Raw genomic sequence first — 23,610 nt, 5'->3', positions numbered from 1 at the left:
GTACATCTATGTACCCGCATATTTTTATCAAGCAATTACTCCCACAATTTCAAAACTTCTATATAGAATAAATATCAATGAGCTACTACTAGGTACATACATGATTTACCAATCCCCTATATACAACCTGTCTTGAAGTGAGTCAGTTAATTCCAGTGAGCTTGACACGGCGTCTGGGTAGATGTACTTACACAAAGAAAGATAAGTTCTACTAATACGAGCAGCACGATTCAAAAAGAGCCAAACTTAGAACTTGCACCCTTGTAAGTTGTCAGCTATGGCAGTTGCCACCGTGGTGGCTGACTGGTGGTCTACCGGTACCGCCCCTGACCGCCTATATAAAATATGGGTACTGCACTACTTACAATGCTGCGGCTAGCAACTGACGAATCATCTTAGACCATTCCAAGTTCCTATGGTCCCCTCCTTTTCGAAACGTAACCTAAGACGTCCCGTGTCTTCAGTTCCATAATTCAAGCCATCTTATAATTCGCGACATTCTTCCTTTCTCTCCAACTCGTCGGATTTACACACCTCATCATCAATCAATCAACTAGTCAATCGGTCGTGCAAGTAATCCAAATCGCCCAACAACACAATGAAGAAATTCCTCGGAAAGAAGACATCCGATGCGGGCGACGACCCGAATCGCTCCGCCCTCTTTGGGAAAAAGGGATCACCAGCTCCGTCGGACAATCCCTACGCCCAATCTCAACCTGCAAATGACCCCTACATGAACGACAACAACAAATTTGCCCATATGACTCCTTATCAACAAGCTCGAACGGGTCTTCAGAACAACCAGCCTGTTGGTCTCCCAAGCGGACCTGGCCCTCGCAGCGGATACGGTGCCCCTCCTCTTGCTCGCAACGGCAGCAGTTCCTCATCTGCGACAGCCCCTCCCCCTTATTCTAGCGGACAACCTAGCAGCCAGCCGTCTGGTGGTTATGCCAACAACAAATACGGCTCATCTGGTGGTTATGGGAACAATAAATACAACAACTATGGTGGTGCTTCAGCTAGCCGCCCTGGTGGATATGGCGGACTCGGTCGAACCGACAGCAATGGCACGGATGCCAACCGAGACGCTCTATTCTCAGGCGTTCAGGAACGCCACGAACAGAAGGGCAATCAGGATGGAGGTTATGGTACATCTGGCGCATCCGGCGCCGACTCCAAGTATGGTGGCTATGGAGAGCAACGTGAGCTTACGGAGGAAGAGAAAGATTACGAACAATACAAGGACCTGAAGAAGGAGATCCACGAGACTACTAAAGCCAGCGTCAACTCCACCGAGAACTCTATGAGGGCCCTGAACCAAAGTTTGGATGTTGGCATGCAAAGTCTAGCTCGACTCGGTGCTCAGAACGAACGGCTCTATAACACAGAGCAGCTCGTAGACTCCGCGATCGAGAAGCAGCGTCACGCCGATGTTCAGACAAAGAAACTCAAGACTCTCAACCGAAGCATGTTCGCCGTCCACGTCAAGAACCCATTTACGGAGAAGCGGAGGACCGCGGAAGAGGAGTCGAGAGTCATAGCTCAGAACCAAGCTGATCGAGAGGTCCGTGAGGCTACCCGACGAGAGAAGTTTGCCCAGAATTCGCGCATGGAGTCGAACTTCTCCGAACTAAACAGAGGACAAGCACCTCCGTCATTCTCGAAACCCAACAGAAATGACAGGAACAAGTATACTCTAGAAGATGACTCGGATGAGGAGGGTGCGCGTGACCTGGAGAACGATAACGATCAGATTGAGAACAACCTGAACGAACTCCAGAATGGTACTTTCAGACTCAACCGACTTGCCAAAGCCTTAGGCGACGAACTCGACCAGGGTAACAAGCTTATTGACAGAATTGGTTCTAAGGTATGTGGCTCTGTAATATTACTATTCTTCCGGAATCGAGCTAATTATATTGTAGACCGAACCACTTGATGACCAACTGAGAGTGACCAACATGAGGCTCAAGAAAATGAACGGAGAGTTATAGGCGATCCGAGATTGCGCACATGTTTACACACCAGCGGAAGCACATTTGAATATGGACCTTTCGTTTGGATTACTGATGCTCTACATGGGTATCTATAGTTCTGAGTAGCCTACGTGTGGAAAATAGAGTGAGGGTGTCGCAACACATCGGGGTAGATGGACACTTGCATACGTCTCTTGCTTTTTACCTCAGGCCAGTTCGTATATACATCATGCTTTAGAGCTATGACGTATTTTTATGATACAGCAATCCTAACATAGAATATGTAATAACAACATTTCACCCCCTATTTGACCCCTTTGAGAACCACAAGTGAGAAAATATGCCAATATATCTTGTCTTAATATAATAAACCCTACCTATAAATATTTCTATTGTTATCTTATGGAAGGCTACTATTAAGTAATTCAGTGATTCATCTTCATAGAGTGGGTTGTCTCGGGCATTAAAAATGTACAGTATGCGATTCAGAGTGCCATGTTTCGATTACACTGTATAAATTTAAATTTACCTACCAATTATTAGTATGGAATTACTTAATATCGCGAACCTTGGAAGCTCGAGATCAGTTGCTAAGTTCAGCACCAGATACCAAGCCACGTCCGCCATGAAACCTTCATGGAGGTTATTAGCCAGTGCGACAGCTGGGAATGGATTGAAGCCACCGCCTATGGCATTGTTGCCGCCTATTCCCCTTTACCGTCGCCTATTCAGAGCTCACAGAAAACATTTATCGCATGAAATGCGCCTGCTTGGTGATGAATATATCAAGGCTGAGTTTCGCGCCCATAGGAATGTCGACAACCCAGCACATCTAGTACGTACTTCTTTCCTCATATCTAACTTGGTTGGAATATTAATCATATCACAGATCGGATTCCTCACGGAATGGCAACTTTATGCTCAAAAGATAGAGGGCGACTCATGGGTTGGTGAGAAGTTAGATCCCGAGAAAGTTGCAAAGATGAGCGGTTTGTTCAATCTTGACCTTATGATACTAGCGATCCTCTAACAAGAGTTCACCAGACCAGCAATTAGGACAGTTATATGAGCTCATGAATGCTATACGGAAAAGGCGTGAAGATGGTAATGAGGAGTGAGCCCAAGGCATTGTGATCCCTTTTGGCCATCGTTAGCTTATTTGAATGGGGCAATAAATCCTCCTGATAAACCTTTTGAGTCATTGTAGACATCTATGTACCTAGTCATTGCCATGGCGTATGACGGTTTCGTGGGTACCTATATCCATCTCATGAAATGTACCTCTAGGTAGGTAGGTACCAAAAGTGTTCAACTTCAGAGGTAGCTTCCTTAACGAAGACTGTATCGTTTACACTGTGTGGGGGCTTTTAGATATAAATGTGGGTCTATCTCAGATCTTAAGACAACTGAACTTTTCACTTTTCAGTTCGAAGTAGAAAAGTACCTTCACGTTCTTACCTCGACGACAACCCAAAATGGCCCAAGATGAGCATAAACCCAAGCGACGGAAAACTAAATCGACAAATGATGCATCAGTTGTAAAAATTGGCGACAAAACAATATCTCTAAGTGCATATCTAAATCCTCAAAAGAAAGCACCAGAGCAGCCATCAGTGGATGAGCAGCCCATCACAACAGCTAGACCCCAGCTGAAATCTGTAGAGGAAGTTAAGCCAGAGCCTAAGCAGGAATCCCACCAGAAAAATGCGACGAAGAGGCTTGCAACAAATGGTGACCCATCATTATTGAAATCTCGAAAAGCATTGCCTATATGGGCTCACCAAAATGAGATCAAAGCCAGTTTACGGGACAATGATGTGCTGCTTATCGTTGGTGAGACTGGTTCGGGTAAAAGTACCCAAGTCCCTCAGTTCTTATGCGATGAACCATGGTGTCGAAAGAAGAAGGTTCGGGTCGAGTCTGATACAGTGAACGTAGGCGGTATGATTGCCATCACTCAACCACGACGAGTTGCTGCGACTACTCTAGCTAGCAGGGTCTCTCGGGAAATGGGAACTCCTCTTGGATCATCACGCGAGGGATCTGTCGGGTATTCAGTTCGATTCGACCACAATGTACCAAAGGGCACTAAGATCAAGTTCCTCACGGAGGGTATGCTTCTTCAGGAATTGTTGCGAGATCCCAATCTACGACAGTATAGTGCCATCATCGTCGATGAGATTCACGAGAGGAGTGTCGACGTCGATTTGATCGCTGGATTTCTAAAGCAGATCATGTCGAGTGACAAGGCCGGCCGAGGAGGTATCCCCTTAAAAGTCATCATCATGAGTGCGACGGCGGATGTGGAGAAGATCCAAGATTTCTTCAAGCCCCGAGACCAAAATTCTTCCGTTCAACTTCTCCGAATAGAAGGAAGGCAATATCCCGTGGATATCAAGTTTACGGTCAGGCCCGTCCCAGATGTCGAAGAAGCCCTTCTCAAGCGAATCTTCGACATCCATTTACATGAGCCGTTACCCGGTGACATATTAGCTTTTCTCGTTGGTCAAGAACAAATCGAGGCTGCTCAACGTCTGATTGAACAACACAATGCTACGTTGGCTTCGGATGTGCCGAAACTATTAGCTTGCCCTTTATATGGTCAACTCTCAATTCAAGCGCAGCAAGATGCATTTCAACCTGCTAAGGACCGCTTTACACGAAAGGTAGTTCTGGCAACAAATATCGCTGAAACCTCCGTCACTGTCCCTGGCGTCCGCTACGTGATCGACTGTGGAAAGGCTAAAGTGAAGCAATTTCGATCACAATTAGCGATGGAATCATTATTAGCGAAGGCGATTTCAAAATCATCAGCAATACAGCGGACTGGTCGAGCCGGACGTGAAGGGCCAGGCAAATGCTTCAGGCTTTATACTTCGGATACCTACGACACCCTCAAGGACGCGGACCTCCCCGAAATTTTACGCAACGACGTCTTAGGTGCAGTTTTGACAATGAAGGCACGCGGCATTAATGATATCCTCTCATTCCCACTAATGGACTTCCCTGATATCGAGTCGGTGGAAAAGGCTCTAATACACCTCCACTTCTTAGGTGCGCTAGCAGATGATGGCAGTATTACGAAGATTGGGAGAAAGCTAGCCCTTTTTCCAGTTTCTGCTCCATACGGGAGAGTACTTCTTGCAGCAAGCGAACCTCAATATGATTGCCTTCTCGAAGTCATCGATATTATTGCTTGCATCACGTCAGGGGAGAATATATTTCACCAGCTACAATCAGAGGAAGTAAGAGAAGAGGTCGAAGAGTACCGCAAGGAATTATATCGCAGGGAAGGGGATATTCTCACTTATCTAACTACCATGCAACGGTACGCGGCGGAAAACACTAACCGGGTCGAGTGGTGTAAGAAGAGGAAGATTAATACACGGAACATGAAACAGGCTCTCAATATCCGAAAACAGCTTCGAGGCATATGCTTGAAGGAAAAGATGCTTACGGAACCACCACCGCCGGATCCTCAACCGTTCGTGCCTATGTCTCCCGAGAGGGCAAATATGCTCCTGAAATGCTTTATGAAGGGCTTCGGAATGAAATGTGCTCTGCTGGCACCGGATTCCAGTTATGTCACCATACAAGGGAAGCACGTCGTGGCTATTCATCCGTCAAGCGCAATGCATGGGCAGAAAAGGGAGGCAATCATGTTTTTGGAGCACGTGTTCACGCAGAGGAGTTACGCTAAGAGAGTCAGCGCTATACAGGCAGATTGGATTGTTGAAGTGTTAGAAGGCAGATGAACGTCTTAAAAACGAAGGACAACCTCCACGTTGATACCCACTGTTTGCCTAATATCTGAAGCTCATGCTGTGAAACAACCATTCTAAGATACCTGAGGGCTGTGCCAAGGTGAAAACACATTGTACCAATGCGGTGCGGGCTGACATTCTGCATAGCCCGACGGCATAATGAGTGACCTGGCGAGTCGGAGCCAAGCTGGTATTAGTAGGCAAGTTTAGGAGCTCGAAGATACCCACGGAGAATGCCTTGTGCAAATGAATTCATGGCCGCAGCCTACATCGTATGTACCTAGTAAATATTTGGATGTCAGAGAAGAGTGGTTGGCTTTCGAATAGTCTCTGCTTCATGGGTAGGTAATTAAAACGATTGGCATCAGAGTGTTGATTGTAAGAGTTCAGTTCAACAGAATCAATACATCTACAACAAGATATCAACTGTCTTCGGCCGCCCCCACCCTACACCGTATCCGCATCCGTAGCCTAAGTGGCTTTTCCCACAATATGACACTGCATAAGCAGTGAATCTCATTAAGACTCACCGAAGACAAGTGTAACCTGAGAAATTCGGGATAGTCCGTATGTCCCATCCAAACGATTCTACATGCTTTCATGGGTGAAGAATGGTATATACGATATAAAAGTGTCTATATATCAACCCCCCCATAAACCCACCACAAACACCACTGCGAACCACGCAGGTGACCTCACCTTCTTCTCTCATAAATACATCCCCATCCACACCTACAGCCGATCAGCCTCCTCTTCCAAATACCAAGTCTGATCCCCCTCCTCCCCACCCAGCTCCCTCGTCGAGAACCCGTTCCCCAGATACCAGAACCGATTCCCCGCGGGGCCGTCATACACGTACTCCCAGTCCTCGCCGCGGAAGCGCTCGAGCATGTGGAAGAAGTGGACGCGGCTGCCCGGGTGCAGCGCGGTGACGGGCGCGTCCTCGGCGCCGTCGTTGCCGTTTTTCTTGAACCACGACTTGCAAGGGCCGGACCAGGCCACGCGCGGCATTAGAGCTGCGACGTGCGCCGCGTACTCGGATACGGCGGCGGATGTGGGAGCGACCGAGCGGATTTGCTCGGTTTGGCATTTGAGGATTATGCGCGTTATGTACCGCGCTATGTGCTCGCTGAGCGTGAAGACGCTGCCGTGGCCTATGGGCCCGTTCGGGCCGAGGAAGGCTAGGGGTCGCTTGTTAGTATGGAGAATTCGCTGAGGGGGTTTAAGAGTTTGGGTGTTTGGGAGGAAAGGGAAGGGGGGAGGGGAGAACTCACTGAAGTAATTCGGCACGCCGGCGAGCGCGCACGACATGTATCCCTTAGGCGTGTCATTTTTGAACGCGTCCTGGACGTTGCCATGCCGGCCGACGATGGGGAAGCGCGGGGCGAACGAGTTGTCGAAGCCGGTGGCGCAGATGATGGCGTCTAGTTGGATGATCTGGCCCGACTCGAGTCGGATGCCCTCAGGTACGATCTCAGCGATTCCTTCCGTTATCACTTCCGTATTTGAGGATCTCAGAGCTTCTAGATAGCCCGGGGCCGGCGTTATCCTACGACATCCTAAGGGGAATTGGGGGATTAGGGCTTTGCACAGCTTCTCGTCGCCGCCGAGGGTCGCCGTCATGTATTGGATTACTTTGCTCGTTGCGAAGGCTTGCACAGGGCTGTTATTTTGGATCTGTGGAAGGACGAGTTAGTGACGATGTGGGTATGTATATGCTTTGAGGATTCACCCACCAGGGCGAAGTTCCCGTTGCTGTCCTGCTCGATCGTCTTGACGAACTTGCGGTAAAACGCAGGATCCGCCTTGAACTTCTCGATCTGCCGCTGAGTGAAATTCTCCTTTTCGTCGAGCTCTATCTGGCCAAGGATATCTTTCGCGGGGCCGCCCATTGTCATCATTGACACTATTCGTGGAGGAATGACCCAGGTTGGGGTCCGGACAAAGTGGTAAAGCTTCTTGACATCTGCTAACCATTAGGCGGTGATAACTTCAGTGGCATAGGGGTTGACCGACCTGGTTGGATTGTAGGTAATAACTGAATACCGGACGAACCATTTCCGATTATGGCAACATTTTTGTTGTTATAGTCGAAGTCCTTGGGCCAGCTCGCCGTATGCACCAACTCTCCCCGGAAGCTCTTTATGTTTGGGATATCCGGCCATTTCCAGTTGCTAGGGCGTTTGATTAGCGATGTGGCTTACAAAGGGGGGATTTGGCAGTTGGGATGTCATCTTACTTCAGAATGCCTGAGGCGTCGACGACGAAGTTAGCCTGGTCCCTGAACTCCTCTCCGGTCTCTAAGTTCTGGACACTGAGATCCCAAATCCCACGAGCTTCATCCCACCATGCGCCAACGACCTTATGTCGGGTTTTGATAGTGTCTGCCATGTGCTCTTCTTCGACTATACGAGTCAAATATTGTTCGATCTCCGCCGCGGGTGCGAAGAAGTTCGACCACTCATGATTTGGACGCCAGGAGAACTGATAATTATGGCTTGGTACATCGCATCTACACCCGGGGTAGCGATTTTCGAACCAAGTTCCTCCAACCTTTTCGTTCTTCTCATAGATGACATGTTCGTAATTGGTCAAATTCCTTCGGAGGGTCCGTATCATATTAATACCACTCGCTCCTGCACCGATGCCTACGATCCTAACATGTTTGGTGGTTCCGAGAGGCTCTTCTCGAATCGTGTATGGTTCTTTCACTATGGGCCGTCGAATATTAGCACCGTTGATGTGATTATTGCCAACATGGCTTGAACCCTGGGGAACTCTGTGGCGCGTCATGTTCGCTTGATGTGTAGGTATGCCTTGAAACAGGGAGACTCAACCTTCTGTACTTATAAACTCCCCCATATCGTCGTATTAGGAGGTTCTGGCTTTTATATCTGAAGCTGAGGCTCGGCCGGTATTACATGGATGTACCTTATAGGCGGAAGATCACTAGTCCGTATCCCTGGCGTGAGAGGAGGCTCCAGCTGAAAGCTGTTTCAAGAGTAGGGCCAACCAGAGGTTACAGAAGACGTAGTTTGAAAAGAAGTAAGTTGATTGAGTAACGGGAAGCGGCGTATCTCGGCCTACCAGCAAGGAGGGAAAGAGTTATTGAAGTAGTAGGCTCTTATGTTGGCGAAACAACTCTTGCTCATATAGAGTACCTAGAATGTTTGCAATTAATTTTTTTGCCCCTCTACACATCAGCTAGGTTGTATTTACGTCTGATATTCGTATACAGTCACCAAATAAGGGAGGGCGATATTTATTTACCACCATCACCCCCTGCCGGCAGAAGGATGAGAAATCGAAAAATCGGTCCATTATAACGGAGCTTCACAGCTACGAGGAGCTGCGAGGAGTCGAAAGGAACTTGGCCACCTAGTATAGAAAATGGCAAGATCGCTTTTAACTAGGAAGCTCATCAGTTCACGAGTCCCCCGTCTGATAGGTCATCTTGCTTGCTATCATGAATGGGGCTGTAGCTCATCGTATTCCGTCCAACCACAGCTTGACTCCACAAAATCCATCACTCACTGCATAGGTAACTGTGCAGCATCGTACTTAAATGATAGACATTCGTGCCACCGAGGCGTGCATCTGTCCCGAGGTAACCAGGCCAAATTGGAAATTCAATGCATCAACGGTCTATGAGAGGATCTTAATTCATGTAATGCGGAAGAAGTGACCTAAGATGTATTTTGGATTATGTTTCGTTGTCGTTGGTTGGTCAATCCGCTTACGATAAGCTTAAGCTTTTTTAGTATACATCTTTGTAAGAAAACAGAAGAACAAATCGTTGCAAGGTTTTGGCTACTGACATGAATAAGCAGTCTTAACTCAGCCAGCTTAGCCCGAAGATCCCCCGCGCCGACCGCATGGATCCCAGCAGCTTATCATAATAGGTACTACCCTGCATTAGTATTTCTGCATTTTTATATCACTTTGTCGGTTTTCCCCCCAAGGATCTGCAGACGCACCTTTGTCACAAACCCTGATACCGTAACTCTACAACGTCGAATACCAAGAAACAAGGTCGAGTCCTAGGCTGGCCCGCCCTATCAACATGTCTGGGAACTTCTCCTTTTCCTTTTCTGGTGACGACATAGAGGACGAAGGCGAGTTAAATTCCGCGGCCCCCAATGCCAGCGAATCTGTGCAGCCGCAACCTTCCGCCAGTGCGTTTCCTGTAGCGGGTAAACCTTTACTCCCTGCCACTTCTCATGACCTACATCACATGCTCGCTCAGCTACCGTCAAAGGTCGCTTACGGCATCTTGGATATAGATCTCGATGGCAGTGGGGATATCCAGTTAGCTCGGAGAGAGCTCTGGGATGTTAGAGTCCAACTTATGGCCGAGGATAATGGGGGTGAGACCGAGCCTGGCCTGGGCAACCATGATGTGAAGACTGGTGTATATGAAGGCGGGTTCAAGTCCTGGGAGAGCAGTGTGGACCTCGTCAAGGTCCTTTCACCCTCGAAGGACTTTCTCGCTGATGAGACCGTAATCCCGACCATTATCGAGGTACGTCTTCTCGATTACGCTTAGACTTGAGAAAATGTACAGAACACTGAATCGATGTTCATAGCTCGGCTGTGGCACAGCTCTACCTTCATTAGCTCTCTTTCAGTGGAGCCTCAGTCGTCGGACGCCCCAGAAGAATTCCACACTTTCTATAGTATTGGCCGACTATAATCCAACGGTTCTGCAGCTTGTGACACTGCCCAACTTTATCTTGTGCTGGGCCCTTCATCAACGACGGGAGCTGCCTCTCTTGGAAGATGCGTTTTCAGAGGGAGAACTAGATCTAACGCCAGACGTCATTGGGGCCTTTGAAGAATTCTTATCGGCTCAGAAGATTTCTCTTTCTTTCTTCTCAGGCGCTTGGTCGACTGAATTTATCGACCTTGTTAGTTCTAGAAAGATACCCACTACAGGAAACGGTGCCAAACAGCATACTATCATACTCGGCGCAGAGACCATTTATTCTCCCTTTGCACTTGGCTCCTTTACGCAAACCATATTCTCCTTTATGAAGCAGGAGAGGGAGCAGGGAAATGCTGCCGAAGCCTTGGTCGGCGCTAAGAAGCTTTATTTCGGCGTAGGCGGCTCATTAGACGACTTCGTCGCCAGGGCCCGAGAACTGGGTGCCAACGTAGAAGAACTCCGAGAAGAGGCAGAGGGTGTCCGACGCGGCGTTGTTCGTTGTAGTCTCCCTTAAAAACACCCACATAGCCACAAGGTGAGGTCTAGGGTTCGCATAAACCCAAGCTGTCGCCATTCTTGTGATAGTGAGATACGCGAGGTCATTCATTCTCTCGCTCAAGTTACCTTGAGTTGAAGCTGCTGAACACATTCCATGACGGCTGTGAATTTACTGCACTTGGTGAGAGAATCGGCAACAGGATCAGCGCTTGATATTAGTTACATAGCCATGCCACTGTAAATGAGAATCGGTAGAGTTGAAACTCTATCTCGATTCTTCGACTCGTGTCCGAGCCGGATGATTTCGACCTCTCCTGAGTAAAGGCATGGACGAGGAAGCCCAGTCTTTCGCATGGAATTCTGGTCAGTATCTGATATTCTTGCCTCATTCTTACGTACATTTCGGAGGTTTCCTCCGAAAGTTGTTGTATCAAAGCGCATTAATCCACTCTGGTTGCCTTGGTCACCCTAGGAATGGAGTGTATCAGTCGACATAAACATATCGCATACCAGGTTGGATAAGAATTGAGTCTCAGATAGCACTATTGTGACAACAACTCTAATAGAATGAGATCTTCCGCGTAAAATGAGTTTCCAATAACATTCGATTGGGTTTGTTATTGTGCAGTTTCTCACGTTAGTCACGAAGTTTGAAGAAAGCCTAAGGAACGTGGTCGGTTATTAGGCTTGTGATGATTTTAGATGGTTAAAAGGGGAACCCCTCTGAATTGCATATCGAGATATCTGGGGAAGCTGCATGTGGCTTTCGTCAGGGAACGCCCCTGTCGTCTAGATCACATTGGGTCCTCGATGCAGGAACCAATCACTCAAGACCAACTGACTTGACATAGCGTGGTTTATTAGCGAGATTGCTTCGGCCCCGCTTACCCGCTTGGAGTAGCACAGGGGGCACAGGTAAAGATCCTGCTGCGAACCGGACATGGACTTTTCACATTTCCTGCTTATTAGTGGCTGCATGTTCTTATTATGTATGCATACATACATGTGCGATATGTACATAATGTTTGAAGTAGCAAACCACTTTTAGGTGATATACTAGGTAGTCCTGACCGAATCGTGAACTTAGGGAAAGGGTGTAGTAGCACAAGAATTTCGGTGCGTCGTTAGTAATTACCTTAATTGAGGCTGAGTTTAGGTGTCGTATGTCCCGAAGGATTGGTAGGGTTGATATGCTGAAGGAAACCTTTTCTTTTTTTTCCGCCATGCAAACGTGGGCGCCCTGGGCGTTCTGAGACCTCTTGAGACTTTGTAGACATGATGCATGAAGATTACGGTGCCGAGACATCCCAGTGAAGTGGCAGTTGACGTACGTCATCCACGGAATTTTGGAATTTAAATGCGTGTATCAACATTTATTACTTCGAAGGATGTGGCCGATATTGGTGATTGAACTCGTCATCGCCAAACCAAGGGATAGGACTCACGGACTGGGCTCGTAAGGTGAAGGTATGTGGTAAGTGAGACCTCACCGAAGTTTGTCAGAATGTGTTTAAATGGGGTACCACCGGCGGTAGGCTGTAGCACCTAGTGGCACCAACGTCGGACGCGACTGCGTACCAGGTGCGCCGACTGGCTAGACTTGACATAGACCAAGCCTAGGATGGAACCCTGAAGATTAATGTGGTGTCTCATTGGCTGAAGAAGATCTACCACATTAGGCCCTACCAAGATTAGCTATTTCTGTATCTCTATACAAGGAAAGAAGTGCTAAGATCATGTTCCCGAATGCTGGATAGCAGCATATTTGCAGGCAAATTGCCCCCAAATGGCCCTACTAAACTTAATTAAGTGGACTGTGGGTCAAATTCTAGCCGTTGTAACTATGGTCGTAGCTTCCTAGCTATTGCTGGTAAATCTTGTTATTTTCATTTGGCAATTTCCCGGGAACGCGGCTTCTCCTGCACCTACCTGGCGACTCGAGTAGCACATGAGCCTTCACACACTCTTTTCTTTCCTTTTACATCAGCCGCTCATTTCAGCAACTTCCACTCTTTTTCCACACAAACCACGTTCGTTACCAAATCCATTTCTCTCGCCGCCTTTATTCCATACACTTTTTTCTAATATCAAAGAAGTAGTCAATACCGGTAAGTTGACTCGCATTCATTTTTCTTATACGCCTACGGCGCAAGTCGACAAAGGATCAGATATCCCGCAATTCCGTCTGCTTAGCCGCGGCGTCGCGAATATTGAAAATCCCCCAAATCGACAAGCGCGAAGACACAGCTGTGCTCAGTTCAGCTTGTTATGCCTTCGCCACTCAGCACTTGATATCTTAGCATCTGGAGAACGTCACTCAGGCATCATCTAGCTATATAATTCTCACTGGGCGAACCCTGCTAATATTTGTCTTCCTCTCGCCACAGCTTCTCTTGTCACTCATTCAAGACGGTTTAATACCAATCAGCAACAGTCAAAATGAAGAACGTTTTCGCTACTATCATCCTCGCCGCCCTCCCGGCTTGGGCGGCAAAGTTCACCAACACTAACTTTGACGGTATCACCGTCGGCAAGCCCTTCGAGATCACCTGGTCTGACGCTTCTGGCGCTGTCACTCTGACCCTGAAGAACGGCTCTTCCGACAACCTCCAGACCGTTGGCGAGATCACTTGTGAGTCACGAATGAATTAGATATTTATAGGACCTATTAATGCTAACAATGCGCAGCTGGCCAAACTGGCGAGAGTTACACCTGGACTCCCTCCACTACCTTGGCTTCCGGTACCTACGCCTTGGAGATCAACGATGGCACCGAGGTGAACTACAGCAAGCAGTTCGACATTTCTGGTGGCACCAGCGCCAGCAGCAGCAGCAGCTCTGCTAGCAGCACATCCTCCGTGACCAGCACCAGCTCATCCACTGTTTCCTCGTCTAGCACCGTCTCCAGCACCCTCTCTACCAGCACCACTAGCAGCGCTTCTGCTTCTTCTACTAGCAGCTCTGCTTCCTCATCCACCACCAGCGGTTCCAGCACCTCGTCTAGCGCCACGTCTGCTAGTTCCAGTAAGTAGAACATAGGTGTTATTATATGATCTGTATCTAACAACATATAGCCTCTTCCGCGTCTCAGACTTCTGCAGCTGCTTCCACCTCGGCTTCCGTCGTGCCCAACACGAATGCCGCTCAGACGGTGGCTCCGTTTGTGGCCCCGATGCTGCTTGCCGTCGGCGCCGTCTTCATGTAAACACATGATATACGATGCGCACTAACTATTCTTCTACCGAAGCAGCACGATCTTTCGTCGTTAGAGGGAGGGGTAGGGGTTTTTTCATTGTATAAAATATGCTTCTCGCACCGTTTGTACAATGGCATAATTTTGATAGCCGACGCATAATGGAAAAGGAAACGCTCTGATTTGAGGGATCATTACTACTGGTTGAATGGGGGAAATTCTAAATACCCAAAGCGGTCTCAGGACACCCTCCTTGCAAATGTTGTATACGTAAAAGTCTGGCCGTAGAGCAAATGTATAATCTTCTCAGCGACGGATACTGCCTTAAGTGCCTGTGTTGCAAGGTTGTGACCAGTTCCGTCGTCGTTTAGTATAACGGTCATGCTTGTAGTACTGTACGGTGGAATGGTGAAACACCGGATAAGATCTGTAGTGGGAGATTCCACACGCACAACCCGCATTACTGCATCCCGCTTTACCGTAGCTTGGCGGTTGCAGCGATGCAGTAAGTAACAATGGATGGGGAGGGTTGCTTGCTAAACCAGTAGAATGGCAGGAATCTCGTTCGGGTACGTGCACCTTACCGCAGCCGAGGATCGATCGATGGGTATATCGTGCATAGATTAGATACTTAGTTGACTACCTAGGTAGATATATGGCTTTGGGAGTTTGTGTGCTTACCTGGGTAGTTACGGTGCCGCCTCAACGGCTCGACAGTTTGTGCTCTCGAGACTCGAGACTCGAGACTCGGGACGGGTATAACCGCCCCTGGGGATGCGCATCGTGTAGTCTGAGGCGGTAGACCGGTGCGCCTGTGTGTTCGAGATCAGATATATCCTAGTCTTGCTATGTCAAATCATGTATCCTCAACCCTCTTCAATACCCAGGCTTCGAGGCAACGAAATGATACAACGATTCCTTGTAAAAAGCAAGGCATCCTAAATCCATGACTATTGCTCTCCGGCTAATCTCAACCGTCTAGTATATACCTACATTACTAGCAGATTGGATCACTTCGTTTATAACCACCTACTCGTTGCCGCTACCTGATACTCATAGTTAACGTAGACGCAAGTTTAAACGAGCTCGCTATTACAATCTAGGTAGGTTGAGCAATTCACTTCACGCGGAAAGCCGCCGTAGAGTGACAGCGTATCCCCCATCAACACTATACACACCTAAGTAGAAGACCATAGTAACATAAATGCGCTCCGTATCCTCTACCCCAGTTTAGTCATACAGCGTAACAACGAAGTGATTGCAATGGATGGATGTTTAGTATACCTAGTAGACCCTAAGCCATTTCCCCCTATTTGATCCGGCGACTCGGACGAGTCCTCTGTTCAAACCCCATCCAATCCAATCTGGCCTCCTCCAACGAAACCCCGTATTTCCATCGTCCGTCGCTGTACAAATCATTCATCGTCCTCATTGTGACAGATTTGAGTAATGCTTAGACGACCTTTCCTCCCCTGTTCCTCCTCTTGTCCTATCCTTTCCATCACTTAGGAAAAGAAGAAACCCTCCTTCACTTCTCCACCCCTACAACCACAACCCACCCTCTCCGCTGTACCAATACACCATGCCCCCGTTCTTCTAAAATTCGATATCTCCCCTGAAGACCTCGGGGTCCACGCCCGGCAGGACCTTCTCCGCGAGGTCGCGTCTGCCCATCTGCGTGAACACGCGCCGCAGCGTGTCGTAGAGATTCGTGCTCCGATTCTGCGTCGTCATGGCGTCGAGCTGCGCGTCGCTCACGTCTCCTCCCAGTAGCTCTCGTGCCTTCTCCCTTCCTTCCTTCTCGACCGTCTTGTGCATGCCTAGAGCTGCGAGAAGATGTCCCGCCGCTTCGGCGTGGCAGCCCATGTTAATGCAGCTTACCCCGAGGTTGTATCGTGCCCGAACAAAATTAGGCCGTAACGTTAATGCCTTTTCGTATGCGGCGATGGCGTCCTCACTCTTGCCGCTATTGGCCAGCGTTGCGCCTAGTCGGTTCCATAGGAGGTGCACCTGACCCTGTCGGTTCGAGGATCCAAGTTCCGTTGATGCTAGAGCTGCCGAGAAGCAGTCCACCGCCTTGTCGTACTCTTCAGCTCCGTAGAATAACACTCCCAGTCCCACCTGCACATCTGGATCCATGTGCTCGCCGTCTGGGCTAAGCCGCGCCGCCTTGATGAAAAGATTTGTGACCCGGTCGTGAAGCTGTTGTCGTTCGGTAAAGCCAAGCTCAGATGGAGACGAAAGGTCACCTGGTGCAATGACGGAGGGGTATCTGATAGAGAGCCACCGCTCTAGCGTTCGATAGGCGATACTATCGTAGCCCTCGTTCGTATAGGAGACGGCTAGGGTCATCAGCGCTGGTGCATTATTCGGATCAAGGTTCTTCGCCTGTTCGAGCGCTCGGATCGCAGCCGTTTCCTTCTCGTTCTGTGCCTGGGCCATGCCGAGCTGAACCCACGCTTCCACATGCGTGGGATCTTTTTGGACGGCGGCTTCGAAAGCGAGAGCTGCCAAAGACAGGTTACCGCCTCCGTCCACAATCCGCATACCCTCTTCAAATGGATTGCCCGTGTTCTTAAACAGGTTATCTTCTTCAAAGAGATAGTTTTCTATTTGGGGATCAGCCATCAACCTGCTGTTAGCACCAGGCATACTCCAATCCCCGAAGCGTTCAGACCAGTCTATAGGATCCGCTGTCTGCTCAATCCACTCTTCCTCGTCGAGCATCTCTTTGCCGGCCGCCTCCTCTGCCCTGATGCCTCTCCAAATCGACTCGAAATCGCCGAATTCGTTGGTTTCCGACTCCAGGATTTTCTCGTCCAATTTGTTCAGTTCTGGTTCCAGTGCGGCGGCCTCGTCGACATCCTTGGTTTCATTTTCCTGCAACTCTAACTGCTTGAACTGCTCTTCCCACTGCTGGTCATCAAGCTCCACCACTTTTTCCTTCCCTTTCCCCTTGTCTTGGCTCGTTCTTTCTTGGAATTGTTGCCGCGCGGCCATAGGGTGGTGCATTCCCATGCCTCCCATGCCATAATTCATGCTCATACCGTTCATCATTCCCATTCCCATCATTGGATTTTGATATTGCATGGCGGAGGGCATGGGGCTTGCTCGCGACGAGTTTGCCTGGCCGGTCATCCGCTGGAACTTGGCATAATCTTCGGGGCCAAATTGTGTGCCCTGAGGAACCTTAAAAGCCGACTCCATCGCCGCCTGTGGGTTGTGTTGGAATTCGTTTGCCCACGACGGCGAAGTCGAGTTCGCTCGCAGGTGGACGCCGTGCGCGGGGTGATCTAATCGTATCTGATTCATGCCCTCGAGAGGCATGGTCGGCAGCTGACCATTTTGCTGTAGGAATGAATTCATCATCTACGAGCGTATGTAGTTAGCTTGTGTACGTACCAAACCTCGTTATCGTCATCATACCTCATCCTGTGGTCCATGTTGGGCAGCACTGCGAAAGCCGCCCATGCCACCCTGGGGAGTGCCATTTCTGAGACGATCCCTTTGCAGAGTGTTATCATCCTGGGTGTGTTTCGTGAACTGGCTGAGCGGGTTGCCCGCAGTCGAGCACTCGGGCCCGCCAAGGAAAGACATGGTTAGGGGATTAAATACGATATGAGAGAGGCAAATTCGTGTGTGTGTTCGTGAATACAGCTATAGACACAGCTTCGGTGCAAGGTCTGGTTGTTGTTAAGGATGATAGGAGACTCGAGGGATGGCTGTAGCTGTAGCTGTCGCCCGATTATTTAAATCAGGCCGTTCTCGGGTGGCGGTAGGTTTGATCGAGACTCGCCGTGTGCGAGCTCCTGGGTTCTGGATTAATCAACGTTGTCAATAAAGAATATTAGGCGTGTAAAGTGTTGTAAATGTTAAGAACAGAAATGGTTCACGTGTAAGTAGTTAGTAAGTAAAGTGCAGCGGTGAAATAGGTTTGGCGTTATTCTTTATTACAAAGCCGTTCTTCCAAATATTGGTAGTGTTGGTAGTGAAGTCACTGCCCAAGTTGCCGAGGAACCCCACGGGCAGGAAAGTCCGGCGACACAATTTCTACCTGCGGTAGCCGCCGAGGTCAACCGTTTGCCCCCCTCCCCCCGCCAAAGCTTCGTGGTTACCTTCCATTTGACATTTGCCTTTGGATTTATAGTGGTCAATGCGCTAAAACACACCACATCCAATACACTTCCACGCTTACACGCTTACACGAGTATCTTGGGTAGAAGAGCCCTTAGCCCTAACATTTAATGGATGTCCATGCCGCCTAATGTCGAGCTAGTACATACATAAATACGACCAATTCACTAAATAGCATCTTACACATAAGGGGTCGCTTCTAGATATGTACCTACCTATTAAATAGGTAGGTACATAGTAGTGATAAATAGTCTCCTACCCAAGTAGAAGCACTTTGGGAGATGGGCAAGACTAAGATCATATTTCATGTCGTGTGAAGAAGGGAGATTTTGTACATTTAATTTCGTCGAAACCATGCCACTCATTTTGTGCCAACCGCGAGCCCCTATTAGGTAGAAACGGATGTTCTACATGTAGAAGGTGTTGTTACATACAATGGCCTGGTCCTCCATCTCTTTCGAATGGATTCCCGCCAAGGACTTCGTAGATACCATGCCGGTTGACCCGCTCGCCATGATGCCTTCTCCGTCACGTCGCAAACCCCAGCATTCCACCGATATCCTTTCGTGAGCCATGAGAAAACAGCTCCGGGTTCGTCGCAAGAAATGTCAGCACTGTCTCATCACGCCTTATACCTTGTTGTTTTTTCTGTTCTCGGCGTAGTCGACACGGAGAGTGCGGTCTCCGATAGTGAAGCTCTGTAGCTTCTCATACGCCTTCTTGGCGCTCTCAACGTCCGTGAAGTCGGCGTGGGCGAAGCCGCGAGGCCAGCCCGTGTTGCGGTCTACCGCCACGCGCACATCCGTTACGTTGTCCAATTCCCGGAAGATCTTGTTAAGATCCGCATCGGACGTCTCGTACGGGATGTTGCCGATATATAACGAATCAGTCGGGTTCATCGGGGCCGATTTGCGCCCCGACCCCGACCCTGGGGTGCTCGCCTTTTTGTAATTCACGAAGATGCGGCGGCCGTGCCAGAACGAGTTGTTGGCTTCCTCAACCGCGCGGTCGGCAGCCTCCTGGTCCTTGAACGTAACGAAAGCAAAGCTGCAAATCTGTCAGCGAATTCGAGCTCGTGCGATCCCTCAACTACAAGAGTGGAAAAAGGGTGGTACACCCCAGCGTTAAAGTGAAGTGGACCAATGCGCTCACGTACCCTCTGCTCAAACCTCGACCATCCCGTGCAATCCTGAGTTCGGTGATCTCTCCATACTTGCCGAACGCTTCTTGGATGTGGATGTCGGTGGCATCAAAGGTCATGTTGCTGATGAAAACGGTTTGGTTTCTGTCAAGCTCATCCGGGAATTGGGCAGATTCGCCAGATCCAGTCTGCTCAACGCCATTCTCAAAAGAGTTCTCATCCTGCGCAACTCGCGACGTCTGCGAGAAGCAGCGAGCAAGAGGCAGCATCACAGCAGGTCTTGCGTTGGCCTTGCTCACATGCATGGCGAAAGAGGCAATCTGCTGTCTAGGGACAGCGGCAGCGACAATGGTGGAAGAGCGTGCTGCCCGCACAGCTGCGCGACGAATGGACTGCCTGTAAAATTTCGAAATATTAGCCATTTTCCATATCTGATCAACTGAGGGGTGTCAATTCATACATTTTGATCGGATGGTTTTCGTAGAGGAAAGAAAGATAGACTTCGCCAATCAAGTGAAATTTGTAGACGCAGGATGAAATATCACAACGTCGGCTGTAAATTGATTGCAGTGAATTGGAAAAGTTCGAAATTCTACAGAAAAAAATTTCGGTTTTTATCGATGGGGTGATAAGAAACCACCAAACCTCCCGCACACCCACTAATGCAAAATTGGCCAATTAAGTGGACCGTACCTAGCCTAGCATCCTAGTATTTTACCTAGTTTTTTTCCCGCGCGATAAAATCCTCTTATCCGTCCCTCTTATCGTGTGCTAGGACGAAAAGTTGAATCTACTGTGTATATACCGTCTTCGGGGTCTCGAGAGACTAGATTCGAGAGGAATTATAGACACGAGTCATGGTTCCCAAGTCTTATTCATATTGACTCGCTAACATATATACCGCCGGTGGCTAATCAGCCTGCTACACACACGAGGCATACCTGAGAGTACCTATGTAGGTCAATGGGAATTGTGCGGCACACAGGGGCGCGGATTTCAACTTCTTAATAGTCCGTACGAAGTCAATACAAATACCATATGCTATATCACATATCTTGAATGTCCGAGCCGTGATCTATCCGACCCATGTAGCTTCGGGAGGTGATCGAGTCTCAGTTGCACACTATCCCAATTCCTACCGCTCCCAAGCCTTTTTTTTCCTCTCACCATTCCTCTCCTTGCCCATCCCAATATGTCCTCATTGGTAACAATGCTCGTGATCTTCAAACAGTCCAATAACCGTAACACAAATGTAGCCGAATTGTTAAAAAGACGGCGGGTATATGTATATATACAATTCGAACAAACCTAACAACACTAGGAAGGGAGGCGAAAAATGACCGTGATGCGACAAAGCTAGCACTCGGATAAGAGACGCTAAACATTACGATGGCGCATCCGGTTCGCCATCCGCTTCCCATATTAGAAGTTGCGCAACTCCTTCTCCTCTCGGATAAGATAGGTGAGGTGACGAGTGTCTGTGTCTTCTGTAGATCGCGGAATTGAGATCGAGATGATGAGATGTAGAGATTGACATCAATCAAAATCTCCGCGATCACTGACGAGCCAGAAGGAATCCAGAAACCATCCGCCTCACAAGTTCCCCAACGCCGAAGTAGCAAACACTAGACTGTAACCTTAATCCGACACAGTATCCTCTGTTCCAAGTCCGAGTGCGCCTATAAAGTTCCGAGGTGCTCGTCGCCAGCCATAAAAGAATTCAGCCGGACGGCAACCGTAATCTTGTACGGGGTATCGATAAAATGCGCAGGAAGTTTCTAGTTTTTTTGATGGCTACCGCCCCCCCGAATGACACGTTTACAACGACAAAAGAAATTATAAATAACGGTGCCTTTGTTTTTGCTAGAAACGATCTGATCGAAACCCGTTGGGTCTCTGACCTTCGTACTGAACACCCGTCATTGATTCAGGCGCGTTCAACGCGCGTAAAGGCGGCAGCTCTGGTCGCGGGGCTCTTCCATACGGGTCTTGGCCGTAGGGGTCCGCAGACGGCTGCGATGGTAAAGGCGCATTCGGCGCGCCCTGTCCGGGTGGAAGCGGCACGTTCCCACGAAGCTGCGCATTCTCCATGCGCATCCTATCCAACTCACGACGCAACATTTCCGCCTCTTGCATAGCAGTTTGGTAGTGTCCCGAAAGAGACTTTATAGTGTCGGTCTGCTTCTGGTGTTCGGCGATAGCTGGAAATGTTAGTATAATCATGCCGGAGTCAAATTGCATAACAGCATACCTTTCGTTAATATCTCCCATTTAGAAGCCTTTGATCCTCGCTCCTGTGGCATTAGATCGCGAAGTTGTTCGAATAGTTCTTTCATCTCCGTCCTCCTCTTCCTTTCGGCAAGCTTATGACTTTGACGCAGTTCCGGGGTCCTGCTATATGGTTGATTACCGCTATGCGGGCTGGACTCTTCGCTATGGAGATCCGAGAGCTGTTTGTGTTGAAGCGTGTGGTGGTGAATCGTTTGTTGGAAGTCTGGACCAAGGCCATCATCGAGTCGCCGCTGTCCAGGAGGTAGCCGGGATTCGGTCGTGAATTGGCTACTCGCGATCGATTCCGTAATACTACTCCTCCGCGAGTCGAAAAATGTATGATTACCAACCGCGGAGGGCAGGCGCTGAATTTCCTCTTCTGGGAAGGCCCATGCTTGACCTTTAGTAGGTTCCGCGGCTCGAGCGATCGTACTAGTGGCAGGGCCCGTGATAGCAGGCGCAGTTCGAGCCGTCTTAGTGTGTTGGCTATCCGGAGTACGCTCAATATTTGGTTGATATCCATTGGATATCCTATGGACAGATAGATGTTCTATCCCCGGACGAGGGTTTCTTTGTTGTGCCAAAGCTCCGTGAATCGATGCCGTCGACTGATTCTGGCTCGCGTAAGGGGAACCACCCAATCTTAAGTCGCCAAAACCCTGGTTAATCCTGCTGTCCACGCTTTCCCGTCGCGAATCCGGTCCGACACTTGCTGCACCTCCTAGCGATGCGGCACCCGGCATAGAATCCAATGATTGAGGTCTTTCAAAACGCCCGCCACCTGGAGTTGTTGGCGACATTATCGACGCCACGCTCATATTGCTCGCGGGGGATATGAGGGGCTGAGGAACCAGCGTCGTGGTCGTGGGGGAAGGGGTCTTGTCTTGCGCGGAATGATACACATTAATGCCTATGCCAGACGCGGCCGAAGTATCTACATGGCTACAGTTAGCAACTTGAATACTCCGCACTTAGCATAAGGGACATGGTAATTAACTACGTACGCTTGCTAGACGCATCGGTACTCGAATAATAGGCCGAGTCCCGATTCTCTTCGGGGGCATTTAGGACTGTAGCCAGGCCGGCTGGGAGCTTCTGCGACGCAGGCCGAGACTGTTCGGCCGCCATTTTCGAAGATTGATGCCGCGGTTTTTTATATGAGGCTAACTAGGCAACGCAACGTGAGATAGGGAGGTGGCGGGAAATAGCTGGAAGTTGCAAGGACGTCGTCGAGTTAAAATATGTTCATTGACGGTGCTAAAGTTCCTAATCATGAAAGATAGCCTCGTAGTATGGGATGGTAGTCGCCCTCGGGAGGGCTAAAGGACGGTAAAAATTATAACTGTAACTTAGAACGCGGTGTTCAAGGGCGATTTACATTGGCGAACGGGGGTTTAGAATAGCATTGACACTAAACAGCCAATTGCAATCGGGCGCAACTAGATCGTCAAAGGCCCAAAGCTCGTGTGGGGGAAAAGAAGGAGAAAGAAAACGATTCCTCAAGACTAGAGCTAGTAGTAGTGGTAATAAGCGGTAATAATGGTGTAGTATAAGAAAATGGGACAAGTCGATGGGCAAAAGTCTGGAACTAGGACGAAGATGGCTCGAGGTTACAAGACGTCAGGAGCGTGTTTTGGTACCAGCACCCGGACGCAACATACAACATAACGACGATGCGCTTTCTAGAGGATGGTTATGGTCTGAATCTGAATGGCTCGGACGCGGGAAACAAAAAGTTAAAAGGCCAAAACGAGCAACAGAATAAAACAAAATAAAAAGGAATTCTGAATTGTTGTATGTCAGAGGAAAAGATCTTAGCCCCCAGTTCAAAAGTTCCAAATCAGCACGGGCTGGTGGACAAGGGCCCCGTAGGTAACTCCAGGCTTGTGTACCTGGGATTGCAGGTAGTAAGGTTGTAGGGTTGCAAG

At 49.0% G+C, this 23,610-nt stretch overlaps 9 protein-coding genes across 9 annotated transcripts; 5 read left to right on the top strand and 4 right to left on the bottom strand.

Annotated features, from left to right (window-relative positions):
* Positions 1-56: 56 nt before the first annotated feature.
* Positions 57-2,337, top strand: F4807DRAFT_410098 (uncharacterized protein). Its single transcript, XM_047996587.1, has 2 exons — positions 57-1,870; positions 1,926-2,337. The coding sequence occupies exons 1-2, from the start codon at positions 599-601 to the stop codon at positions 1,992-1,994; spliced, it is 1,341 nt and encodes a 446-aa protein (XP_047858518.1). The 5' UTR covers positions 57-598; the 3' UTR covers positions 1,995-2,337.
* A 131-nt stretch (positions 2,338-2,468) lies between these two features.
* On the top strand, positions 2,469-3,401 carry F4807DRAFT_410096 (ACN9-domain-containing protein). The gene is made up of 3 exons (XM_047996586.1): positions 2,469-2,811; positions 2,866-2,965; positions 3,021-3,401. The coding sequence occupies exons 1-3, from the start codon at positions 2,521-2,523 to the stop codon at positions 3,092-3,094; spliced, it is 465 nt and encodes a 154-aa protein (XP_047858517.1). The 5' UTR covers positions 2,469-2,520; the 3' UTR covers positions 3,095-3,401.
* A 12-nt stretch (positions 3,402-3,413) lies between these two features.
* Positions 3,414-6,140, top strand: F4807DRAFT_410095 (P-loop containing nucleoside triphosphate hydrolase protein). Its single transcript, XM_047996585.1, has one exon. The coding sequence runs from the start codon at positions 3,452-3,454 to the stop codon at positions 5,729-5,731; it is 2,280 nt and encodes a 759-aa protein (XP_047858516.1). The 5' UTR covers positions 3,414-3,451; the 3' UTR covers positions 5,732-6,140.
* On the bottom strand, positions 6,102-8,837 carry F4807DRAFT_208237 (FAD/NAD(P)-binding domain-containing protein). The gene is made up of 5 exons (XM_047993894.1): positions 8,578-8,837; positions 7,980-8,451; positions 7,757-7,914; positions 7,477-7,706; positions 6,102-7,417 (listed from the first exon to the last, which is right to left on the bottom strand). The coding sequence occupies exons 1-5, from the start codon at positions 8,600-8,602 to the stop codon at positions 6,473-6,475; spliced, it is 1,830 nt and encodes a 609-aa protein (XP_047858515.1). The 5' UTR covers positions 8,603-8,837; the 3' UTR covers positions 6,102-6,472.
* A 794-nt stretch (positions 8,838-9,631) lies between these two features.
* On the top strand, positions 9,632-11,061 carry F4807DRAFT_208259 (uncharacterized protein). The gene is made up of 2 exons (XM_047993895.1): positions 9,632-10,262; positions 10,327-11,061. Exons 1-2 carry the CDS (start codon positions 9,804-9,806, stop codon positions 10,957-10,959), a joined length of 1,092 nt encoding a protein of 363 aa, XP_047858514.1. The 5' UTR covers positions 9,632-9,803; the 3' UTR covers positions 10,960-11,061.
* A 2,321-nt stretch (positions 11,062-13,382) lies between these two features.
* On the top strand, positions 13,383-14,265 carry F4807DRAFT_469728 (Ser-Thr-rich glycosyl-phosphatidyl-inositol-anchored membrane family-domain-containing protein; the record flags this gene model as incomplete). Its single annotated transcript, XM_048002740.1, has 3 exons — positions 13,383-13,575; positions 13,632-13,967; positions 14,018-14,265. The coding sequence occupies 3 exons, from the start codon at positions 13,383-13,385 to the stop codon at positions 14,146-14,148; spliced, it is 660 nt and encodes a 219-aa protein (XP_047858513.1). The 3' UTR covers positions 14,149-14,265.
* An 882-nt stretch (positions 14,266-15,147) lies between these two features.
* F4807DRAFT_410073 (TPR-like protein) lies at positions 15,148-18,134 on the bottom strand. The gene is made up of 3 exons (XM_047996584.1): positions 17,563-18,134; positions 15,421-17,505; positions 15,148-15,356 (listed from the first exon to the last, which is right to left on the bottom strand). The coding sequence occupies exons 1-2, from the start codon at positions 17,731-17,733 to the stop codon at positions 15,733-15,735; spliced, it is 1,944 nt and encodes a 647-aa protein (XP_047858512.1). The 5' UTR covers positions 17,734-18,134; the 3' UTR covers positions 15,148-15,356; positions 15,421-15,732.
* Positions 18,135-18,340: 206 nt separating this feature from the next.
* F4807DRAFT_410070 (RNA-binding domain-containing protein) lies at positions 18,341-20,075 on the bottom strand. The gene is made up of 3 exons (XM_047996583.1): positions 19,872-20,075; positions 19,427-19,807; positions 18,341-19,317 (listed from the first exon to the last, which is right to left on the bottom strand). Coding segments are annotated over exons 1-3 (801 nt in total). The 5' UTR covers positions 19,874-20,075; the 3' UTR covers positions 18,341-18,899.
* A 978-nt stretch (positions 20,076-21,053) lies between these two features.
* Positions 21,054-23,031, bottom strand: F4807DRAFT_208054 (uncharacterized protein). Its single transcript, XM_047993893.1, has 3 exons — positions 22,687-23,031; positions 21,663-22,616; positions 21,054-21,612 (listed from the first exon to the last, which is right to left on the bottom strand). The coding sequence occupies exons 1-3, from the start codon at positions 22,808-22,810 to the stop codon at positions 21,275-21,277; spliced, it is 1,416 nt and encodes a 471-aa protein (XP_047858510.1). The 5' UTR covers positions 22,811-23,031; the 3' UTR covers positions 21,054-21,274.
* Positions 23,032-23,610: the final 579 nt, after the last annotated feature.

This window comes from Annulohypoxylon truncatum, assembly GCF_022578515.1.
Source record: "Annulohypoxylon truncatum strain CBS 140777 unplaced genomic scaffold F4807scaffold_3, whole genome shotgun sequence".
NCBI classification, from domain to species: domain Eukaryota; kingdom Fungi; phylum Ascomycota; class Sordariomycetes; order Xylariales; family Hypoxylaceae; genus Annulohypoxylon; species Annulohypoxylon truncatum.
This window is presented reverse-complemented; position numbering and strand designations above follow the sequence as displayed.